General features: G+C 36.8%; 1 protein-coding gene across 2 annotated transcripts; it reads right to left on the bottom strand.

Moving 5' to 3' along the window:
* Positions 1 to 662: 662 nt before the first annotated feature.
* Positions 663 to 10,362, bottom strand: LOC148898437 (troponin I, fast skeletal muscle-like). 2 transcript variants are annotated; one of them, XM_088995593.1, is made up of 7 exons: positions 10,266 to 10,362; positions 6,952 to 6,964; positions 6,834 to 6,870; positions 2,767 to 2,895; positions 2,526 to 2,615; positions 988 to 1,161; positions 663 to 824 (listed from the first exon to the last, which is right to left on the bottom strand). In XM_088995593.1, exons 2-7 carry the CDS (start codon positions 6,957 to 6,959, stop codon positions 747 to 749), a joined length of 516 nt encoding a protein of 171 aa, XP_088851719.1. In that variant the 5' UTR covers positions 6,960 to 6,964; positions 10,266 to 10,362; the 3' UTR covers positions 663 to 746. The 2 variants fall into 2 exon arrangements, with proteins under 2 accessions (XP_088851719.1, XP_088851718.1); XM_088995592.1 differs by having other exon boundaries at positions 6,952 to 6,978; positions 10,267 to 10,285.
* Between the last annotated feature and the right edge of the window lie 228 nt (positions 10,363 to 10,590).

Below are 10,590 nucleotides of genomic sequence, written 5' to 3'. Positions count from 1 at the left end.
ACAAATCTGATATAAGTTCTAAAAAAAAATCAAGAATAAATTATAAAAAAATATATAAATTCTATATATATAAATTCTAAAAAATATATATATCTATATAAATTGCCCCATAAATCTGATAAATATTGTAAAATAATCAAGCCTAATTTCTAATAAAAATCAAATATGAATTCTAAGAAAATCTGATTTAAATTCTAAAATAATCATGTATAAATTCAAAAAAAAAGGTTGTCTAAATTCTTAAAAAAAGAAGTCTAAATTCTAAAAAAATTGTCTAAATTCGAAAAGTTCTAAAAAAAATAAAGAATGAATTATAAAAAAACTTGTAAATTCTAAAAAACAAAATCAAGTATAAATTGCCCCAAATCTGATAAAAATTTTAAAATAATCAAGTCTAAATTAAAAATAAAATAAGTATGAATTTTAAGAAAATCTGATATAAATTCTAAGATAATCAAGTATAAATTATAACGTGTAGTCTAAATTCTCAAAAAACAAGTATAAATTCTAAAAAAAATCAAATATAAATTCTAAAAAAAAATTCGTATAAATTCGAAAAACAAATCTAAGTTCTAAAAAAAAGTATAAATAAAAATAAAAAAAAACCAAGAGGTATGACCAGGATAAGAAACGCTTGTACAAAATCACACAGCAGCATGTACGAGTTTTTGACTGTGTCAAACATTTTAATGAAACAACAAACATTTCTTGATGACAGCGGATGCGAATGAAAAAAAATGCTACTTTTAGGACGACTCAAACATCTTCTTCCTGTCTGCTTTGTCCTCAATGTTCTTACGCCAGTCGCCCACTGCCTCCGCCGGCTGTGCGCACACACACACACACACACACACACACACACACACACACACATAAATGTCTGACCACCTTGATATTGTCGGTCAAAAAAAATCCATTCTATATTTGGATTGTAAAGTGTATTTCATCATTTTTCTGTTCAAAAAAAAGCAAGTTGAAAATGTTCACCTCCTCTTTGACCTCCTTTTTGACCTGCTTGAGGTTAGCCCTGAGCTCCATGTTGACGGTGTGCTTGGAGCCCAGCAGGGCCTTCAACATGGCGTCGGCCGACATGCGCACCTTCCTCAGCGTGGGCTTCTTCACGCCCGCCAGGTCGATCACTTTGATATTCAGGTCCTCGATCTACGCAAAGGGGAGCACACACGCGCACACGTTAGCTAAGCGTTGGTCGCCACGTGTTCACCACAAACAGACTTCCACCTCCGCGCAGATACTTCAAACCGTTATGCTAGTTGCTATTGCTAATCATCATCATTTTCTTTTGCGCTTGCATTATCATCGTGTTCACCTGTAATTATACGTTTCTAACCAATGGATGGTCGCGCTGCCTAGCATGCTAAAGTGGAAACCAAAAATTGGACTCTATTTGCTATCCATTTGCTATCTATTATCTATCTGGCTGGCTAGCTAGTTATGTAGCTGGCTATTTATTAGCTATATGGCTGTGTAGCTGGTTCGCTAGCTGTCTAGTTGGCTATCTGGCTGACTATCCATTTGCTACCTATTTGCTATCTATTAGCTGTCTGTTGGCTAGCTGGCTAGCTTTCTATCTATTTGAGTTACTTCCGGGTTAAGAGCGAACGCTGGAGCATGTGGCTGCCGCTGCTCACCCGCAGAAAAAAACTGATCCTGTGACTGTAAAGTGGCCTAGAGAGTTTTGAAAGGCCCTTAGAAATGAAATGTATTATTATTATTATTATTATTATTATTATTATTATTATTATTATTATTATTATTATTATTATTATTTAGAGCTGTTATGCTAGTTGCTATTGCTAATCCTCATAATTTTCTTTAGCGCTCGTGCTATTGTCGTATGTGGAATTATAAAGTTCTAACAACTGGATGAGCTGCGCCACCTCGCTTGCTGCTAAAGTGGAGTCCAAAAAGAGGACTTTTAGTTATGCTAGTTGCTATTGCTAATCCCCATCATTGTCTTTAGCGCTCGTCCTATCGTCACGTTTACCTGGAATTGTAAGGTTCTAACCAGCAGATCGCGCGCTGCCTAGCATGCTAAAGTGGAGTCCAAAAATTGGACTTTAGACCTGTTATGCTAGTTGCTATTGCTAATCCCCATCATTGTCTTTAGCGCTCGTCCTATCGTCACGTTTACCTGGAATTGTAAGGTTCTAACCAGCAGATCGCCGCGCTGCCTAGCATGCTAAAGTGGAGTCCAAAAATTGGACTTTAGACCTGTTATGCTAGTTGCTATTGCTAATCCCCATCATTGTCCTTAGCGCTCGTCCTATCGTCACGTTTACCTGGAATTGTAAGGTTCTAACCAGCAGATCGCCGCGCTGCCTAGCATGCTAAAGTGGAGTCCAAAAATTGGACTTTAGACCTGTTATGCTAGTTGCTATTGCTAATCACCATCATTTTCTTTACAGTTCGTGTTATTGTCGCGTTTACCTGAAATTATAAGGTTCGAACCACTGGTTGGCTGCGCCACCTAGCATGCTAAAGAGGACTTTAGATGGTGCACTCACCTCTTTGTCAGCTTTTGCAACTTTGACGGACAGGTCGTACCTCTCCTCATCCACTTTCTCGATGAGGGCGTTCAACTTTCTGCAAGTGTCCTGTATGCATCATCGGTAGAGCGCGCCGTCGCGTCGTCACGTGAAAAAAAACCAGCAAAAGGACATCCTGACATCAACATGCGAGCAATCGAGAAGGTGCTGTGTTGTATTACGGGCGTGGCGATTAGCGATTAGCGATTAGCAAACTGACCATGAGCGCCGACTGGCCTCCACTGAAGCTGGGCCTGGTGCAGACGTCGTCCAAGTAGTTCTGCTTGGCCGCCGCCAATTCTCTCTTCTCCTGCTGGATCCACGTGGCAGCGATGGACAGGATGACGCTCTGCAAGCGCGCAAGCGACAAAGTTCACGCCGGCCTTTTTGTCTGCGGTCCCCCCCCTCGTGCGCTACGTTAGCGCGCGATGCTAATTTTGCAGCGACATTAGCTGATTTATGCTACAAGTTACTTTCAGAGGCATCATGGGACAAGTGTTCTCAATAACTATGGTAATATTTAAAAATATACAGTGAGACCTCAACTTACAAACACCTCAACTTACAAACTTTTCGTCTTACAAACGTCAAATTTATGAAAATTAAACCTTATAATAAGCACTATTTTCATAATACACACCCACCACGGCTGGCGGAGTGATCTTCGGCGGAAGCACACGACCGAACAGCACCAGAGGTTAAGTTACCAACAGTCCTTATGGAAGGTGACTCTCCTTCCATAAGCCATCAACGACCATCAAAAAGGTCAATAAAACTTTATTTTACAGCACAGTTTATTTCGTTTACATTCAGTCGTCATGTAATGCGCCTCTCTTTCCAAACAGCAATTCCCTTTGACCTTCGACCTCCAACGCCATTCCATCAAACCATAAATGACCATCACAAATGTAAATAAAGTGACTTTATGATACAATGCAGTGTATTTCTTTCAATACAATACAACAGCACATTTATTAGACATAGAATAAGGTATGTTGTGTGTAGTTTTAAGGCTTATTTAGTTGAAAAGTATATTTTATGGAAACCCGGGAACGGATTATTCCCATTTTAATGGTTTCCTATGGGATTTTTTTTTTGAGATACACACTTTTCACCTTACACACTCTGTCTGGGAACCAATTAAGTTCGTAAATTGAGGTCTCACTGTACAGTCAAAGCTGGGTTTTCGACCATAATCCGTTCCAGAAACCTTATGATCAATGTAATTAATCAGAATCAGAATCATCTTTATTGCCAAGTATGTAGAACACACAAGGAATTTGTTTCCGGTAGAACACGCTGCACTAGTACCGTCGTCAATGTTTGCATTGTTATTGTTGTTGTTACTGTGAGACTAATAAAGGCATATCCAATCCAATCCAATCCAATTGTTATGAATTTGACACCTGTGATGTAAGGGATTAGCCAACTATCTGAATAGAAAGAGAGCTAACTAGCTAGCTGAATTGATGAGCATGGAATTTTCAATTTTCAAGTTTGATTTGCTTTGGCGAGCTGAATAAAATGATCTGACGGGCCAGATTTGGCCCCCGGGCCTTGACTTGGCCACGTGAGGTTTAACGGATTAGCCATCTAGCTGAATAGAAACCCAGCCAGCTAGCTAGCTAGAGAGATATTTAGCTCAATTGCTAGCTAATGCGCTAATTAGTTTAATTGCTAGCTAGCTAATTAGCTCAATCGCTAGCTATCTAGTGAGCTATTTAGCTCGATCACTAGCTAGAGAGCTAATTAGCTCGATCTCTAGCTAGCTAGCTAGCTTGATCCATGAGCATGGAATTTTTTGATTTGCTTTCATGGGCCGAATAAAATGAAGTGGCGGGCCAGATTTTGCCCCCGGGCCTTGATTTGGACACATGGATGAGCCATTTAGCTGAATAGAAATCCAGACAGCTAGTTAGCAGGCTAATTAGCTCGATCGCTAGGTAGCTAGCAAGCTAATTAGGTCGATTGCTAGCTAGCGAGGTAATTAGCTTGATTTCAAGCTAGCAAGATAATTAGCTCAATCGCTAGCTAGATGCAAGATAATTAGCTTGATCGATAGCTAGCTCACTGATTAGTTCGATCGATAGCTAGCTAAATAATTAGCTCGATAGCTACCTAGCTCAACCGATGAGCGTGGAATTTCACAAGTTTGATTTGCTGTCATGGGCCGAATAAGATGATGTGATGGGCCGGATTTGGCTTTCACTCTGACACATGTGATTTAACAGATTAGCCATCTAGCTGAATAGAAAGCCAGTTCAATCGCTAGCTAGCTAGCTCGATGGATGAACATGGAATTTGACAAGTTCGATTTGCTTTGGCGGATCGAATAAAATGAGGTGACGGGCCAGATTTAGCCCCCGGGCATTGAGTTGGACACCTGTGATTTGACGGATTTGCCATCTAGCTGAATAGAAATCCAGCTAGCTAGTGAGATAATTAGCTCGACTGCTAGCTAGCTAGCTCGATCAATAAGCAATGGAATTTGACAAGTTTGATTTGCTTTGGCGGGCCGAATAAAATGAGGTGACGGGCCAGATTTAGCCCCCGGGCATTGAGTTGGACACCTGTGATTTGACGGATTTGCCATCTAGCTGAATAGAAATCCAGCTAGCTAGTGAGATAATTAGCTCGACTGCTAGCTAGCTAGCTCGATCAATAAGCAATGGAATTTGACAAGTTTGATTTGCTTTGGCGAGCCGAATAAAATGAGGTGACGGGCCAGATTTAGCCCCCGGGCATTGAGTTGGACACCTGTGATTTGACGGATTTGCCATCTAACTGAATAGAAATCCAGCTAGCTAGTGAGATAATTAGCTCGACTGCTAGCTAGCTAGCTCGATCAATAAGCAATGGAATTTGACAAGTTCGATTTGCTTTGGCGGGCCGAATAAAATGAGGTGACGGGCCAGATTTAGCCCCCGGGCATTGAGTTGGACACCTGTGATTTGACGGATTTGCCATCTAACTGAATAGAAATCCAGCTAGCTAGTGAGATAATTAGCTCGACTGCTAGCTAGCTAGCTCGATCAATAAGCAATGGAATTTGACAAGTTCGATTTGCTTTGGCGGGCCGAATAAAATGATGTGACGGGTCAGATTTAGCCCCCGGGCATTGAGTTGGACATCTGTGATTTGACGGATTTGCCATCTAGCTGAATAGAAATCCAGCTAGCTAGTGAGATAATTAGCTCGACTGCTAGCTAGCTAGCTCGATCAATAAGCAATGGAATTTGACAAGTTTGATTTGCTTTGGCTGGCCGAATAAAATGAGGTGACGGGCCAGATTTAGCCCCCGGGCATTGAGTTGGACACCTGTGATTTGACGGATTTGCCATCTAGCTGAATAGAAATCCAGCTAGCTAGTGAGATAATTAGCTCGACTGCTAGCTAGCTAGCTCGATCAATAAGCAATGGAATTTGACAAGTTCGATTTGCTTTGGCGGGCCGAATACAATGATGTGACGGGTCAGATTTAGCCCCCGGGCATTGAGTTGGACACCTGTGATTTGACGGATTTGCCATCTAGCTGAATAGAAATCCAGCTAGCTAGTGAGATAATTAGCTCGACTGCTAGCTAGCTAGCTCGATCAATAAGCAATGGAATTTGACAAGTTTGATTTGCTTTGGCTGGCCGAATAAAATGAGGTGACGGGCCAGATTTAGCCCCCGGGCATTGAGTTGGACACCTGTGATTTGCCGGATTTGCCATCTAGCTGAATAGAAATCCAGCTAGCTAGTGAGATAATTAGCTCAACTGCTAGCTAGCTAGTTCGATCAATAAGCAATGGAATTTGACAAGTTTGATTTGCTTTGGCGGGCCGAATAAAATGATGTGACGGGCCAGATTTGGCCCCCGGGCATTGAGTTGGGCACCTGTGATTTGACGGATTTGCCATCTAGCTGAATAGAAATCCAGCTAGCTAGTGAGATAATTAGCTCGACTGCTAGCTAGCTAGCTCGATCAATAAGCAATGGAATTTGACAAGTTTGATTTGCTTTGGCGGGCCGAATAAAATGAGGTGACGGGCCAGATTTAGCCCCCGGGCATTGAGTTGGACACCTGTGATTTGACGGATTTGCCATCTAGCTGAATAGAAATCCAGCTAGCTAGTGAGATAATTAGCTCGACTGCTAGCTAGCTAGCTCGATCAATAAGCAATGGAATTTGACAAGTTCGATTTGCTTTGGCGGGCCGAATAAAATGATATGACAGGTCAGATTAGGCCCCTGGACCTCGACTTGGACACCGGTGCGCAAGGTCACTCCAGTGCTTAGTTGTACCTTCAAGTGATGCCGGCGGCTGGAAGACATCCTTTTCCTGAAAAATTGGAGATATTTTAAGATAAAAAAAGTCACTTGACAAAATGTTTGTGAGTGTTTACAAAATTTTGAAACTTACTCAGACATGTTTGCTGGCGTTCGGGGCGACGACAAGATTAAAAAAAAAAGGGGGAAAAAACAGAAAAAGGAGAAGAAGAGCAATTAGACTGGAATGCGCTTGCCTCCAAAGCGATCTATTTGCGAACTTTGGAGCAGCTGGGAGGTCAAATGTCGCCCGCGCTAATCTCCTTTAGCGCATGGCGGGAAATCGAATCTGTGGCTGCAATCCGCACCTTTCACGGAAAAGGAATTTGCCCAAGACGCTAACGCCGCATCGCACGCCCCAACGCCCAAAATACCGCCTAGCTTCATCGCCCGCCAAAAAAAACCACAGGAGACGTCTTCTTGATCATCGGCGCCGCGCTGGCAAATTTAGCGCAAGTTGCATCCGCTTTTTGAAAACAAAAATGGCGCAAATTCCAAACGTCAAGAAAATCAAATCGTAGAAATACAAAATATGCCACAAGTCAATCATATTCCTCGTAGATGCCAATCGCAAAGAAAAGTTTGACAACATCAAAATATCCCAATATAATTAAAATATGGAAATGGCAAAAAAAAAGAATGAAAAATATCAAATGCAATGAAAATGTATTCATGAAAAATTGATGATGCAAAAAAAAAAAAAATTAAAAATTGTATGATAATCGAAAGGATTTAATAAGTATTGGAAATGTAAATATATTCCTTAAAATTCCTTGAATTAAAAAAAGAAGAGACAATAAAAGAGAAAAAATATTGTTAAAAAAATTGATGATTCAAAGAATTTTTTAAAAAATTGTCTGACAATTGGAAGGCGTTAATAAATTATGCAAATGTAAATATATTCTTTCAAAATAAAAAATTGATGATTCAAAGAATTTTTTAAAAAATTGTCTGACAATTGGAAGGCGTTAATAAATTATGCAAATGTAAATATATTCTTTCAAAATAAAAAATTGATGATTCAAAGAATTTTTAAAAAAATTGTCTGACAATTGGAAGGCGTTAATAAATTATGCAAATGTAAATATATTCTTTCAAAATTAAAAAATTGATGATTCAAATAATTTTTTAAAAAATTGTCTGACAATTGGAAGGCGTTAATAAATTATGCAAATGTAAATATATTCTTTCAAAATAAAAAATTGATGATTCAAAGAATTTTTAAAAAAATTGTCTGACAATTGGAAGGCGTTAATAAATTATGCAAATGTAAATATATTCTTTCAAAATAAAAAATTGATGATTCAAAGAATTTTTTAAAAAATTGTCTGACAATTGTAAGGCGTTAATAAATTATGCAAATGTAAATATATTCTTTCAAAATAAAACAGGGAAGGATAAAATAAATGATCACTCATCTCGTCTTCCCGTTTTATTTTGAAGTAATAAAAATATTTTAAAAAATATATATTTATTGATTTATTATTTATAATATCTTCTTTTCCTTTGGGCATTTCTCTTCAAGGGGTCGCCACAGCGAATCAGTGTCCTCCATCTTCAGAGGTTTGATCCACATATTTATTTTGGCCAAGCTGTTACGTCGGATGCCCTTCCTGACACAGCCCTCTGTATTTATCCGGGCTTGGGACCGGCACAAGAAGACTTATGTCCCTTTATGGCTACAAAACAAGCAACTCGCTCAGTAAAAGGCTCCCAAACACAAAATGGTCATCGGCACAGCAACATTCAAACAAGCAAAAACTATACTCACCGTATTTATTATTTATAATATATTTAATATATTATGATATATTTACATTTGCAAATTACTTATTTAATCCTTCCGATTGTCAAAAATATTTGTATGATTTTGTTTACATCATCAATTTTTATATTTTGATATTTTGATATTTTTGTATTTTTATATTTTTATATTTTTATATTTTTATATTTTTATATTTTTTATATTTTTACATGTTTATATATTTTTATATTTTTATATATTTTTATATTTTTATATGTTTATATATTTTTATATTTTTATATTTTTATATTTTTATATTTTTATATTTTTATATTTTTATATTTTTATATTTTTATATTTTTATATTTATTTTTAAATTTATTTTTAGATTTTTTTTTATATTCATTTTATATATATTTATTTCATATTAATTGTAATTTCTTTTTAATTTAATATTTTAATATTTTTTTTTGTTTATATAAAAACGTCTTATTTTTTTTGTCTCATTTCTCATTTTTTTAATTGAATTTTAATTCAATATTTATTTTTCACATTTTCACTCATAGCCCCTATTTTATTTTTTTAAAATATATTTACATCTGCATTATTTATGAAATACTTCCGATTGTGTCATACAATTTTTTCAATGATTTCTTTGCATCATGAAAAAAACAAAAGGATAGAAAAGAGACAAAAAATATATTTTTTTAAATGATGATTATTTATGAAATAAAGAAATTTCATAAATAATGCAAATGTAAATATATTGTTAAAAAATAAAATAGGGGGGTATGAGTGAAAAAGTGAACAATAAACATTGAATAAAAAAAAATACATAAAAAAACATAAAAAATTAGAAGAGACAAAAAAATACACTTCAAAAAATGTGATGATGCAAAAAAAATTAAAACTATATGACAATAGGAAGGATTAAATAAGAAATTCAAATATAAATATATTATTTAAAAATAGGAACAGGGGAGGACGAGATGAGTGAAAATGTGAAAGATAAACATTGCATTAAAAAGAAAAGAATTTTTTTTAAATGATGACGCAAAAACATTATTAAAAATTGTATCACAATCAAAAGTATTTCATAAATAATATGAATGTAAATATATTTTTAAAAAATAAAATAGGGGGTAGCAGTGAAAATGTGAAAAATAAACATTAAATTAGAAAAAAATTCATGATGCAAAAAAAAAAATCATTTAAATTGTACCTGGCAATCGGAATGATTAAATAAGTAATTCAAATGTAAATATATTATTTAAAAATAAAACAGGGGAGGATTGAGTGAAAATGTGTAAAAAAACATTAAATAAAAAATAAATAAAATAAGAGACAATAAAAGAGAAAAATATTTTTTTAAATGATGATAACAAGAAATCATTTAAAATTTGTATTACAATCAGAAGGATTGAATAACGAATGCAAATGTAAATATACTTAAAAAAATAAATTGAGGGATGTGTGAGTGAAAAGGTGAAAAATAAACCCTGAATACAAAATAAACGGCAAAAAATATGTATCAAAATGAAAAACATACTGATTTTGAGCACGGCTATTAGATGGTCATGATAATCATGCATTGAAAGCTTGGTCAAGAAGGCCCGCCGAGGGTCAAGAGGTTGCGGCGCTCTGCCGACCAGGCGGTGGCTCACCTGTGCCGAGGAAACAAGAAGAAGAAGAAGAAGAAGGAGCAGCGGAGGCTAAGACTGCGCGGCGCTCCGACGTGCCAATTTATGTGCGAAAGGATTTACATAGCGGAAGCTAAAGCCAGCCGCTGCTCTTTATGGAAAAAGCCCACCCACTCATCCCTCGCCGATCGGATATCACATCCTCCTCGCAATCCAAGCGACTTCCTCACTCCACACCTCCTTGTCCCCAAATAGAAACGGAGCACAAGGAGCAAGAAGAGGAAGTCGAGGAGGAAGTAGCAAATGACATTTTTTTTACGCTAAAAACGCAATTATCCTTGGATTTACG

The sequence above is a fragment of the Hippocampus bargibanti genome, linkage group LG05, assembly GCF_051943395.1.
Source record: "Hippocampus bargibanti isolate YZ-2025 linkage group LG05, ASM5194339v1, whole genome shotgun sequence".
Classification (NCBI taxonomy): Eukaryota; Metazoa; Chordata; class Actinopteri; order Syngnathiformes; family Syngnathidae; genus Hippocampus; species Hippocampus bargibanti.
Note: the sequence above shows the minus strand (reverse complement) of the source record. Positions and strands in the feature narration are given on the sequence as shown.

Coding starts and splice junctions, on each gene's coding strand:
- LOC148898437 (XM_088995593.1), bottom strand. Junction 2,616..2,766: donor GAGGCCAGTCGGCGCTCATG/GTCAGTTTGCTA, acceptor TGATGCATACAG/GACACTTGCAGAAAGTTGAA. Junction 1,162..2,525: donor TTGCAAAAGCTGACAAAGAG/GTGAGTGCACCA, acceptor CCCTTTGCGTAG/ATCGAGGACCTGAATATCAA.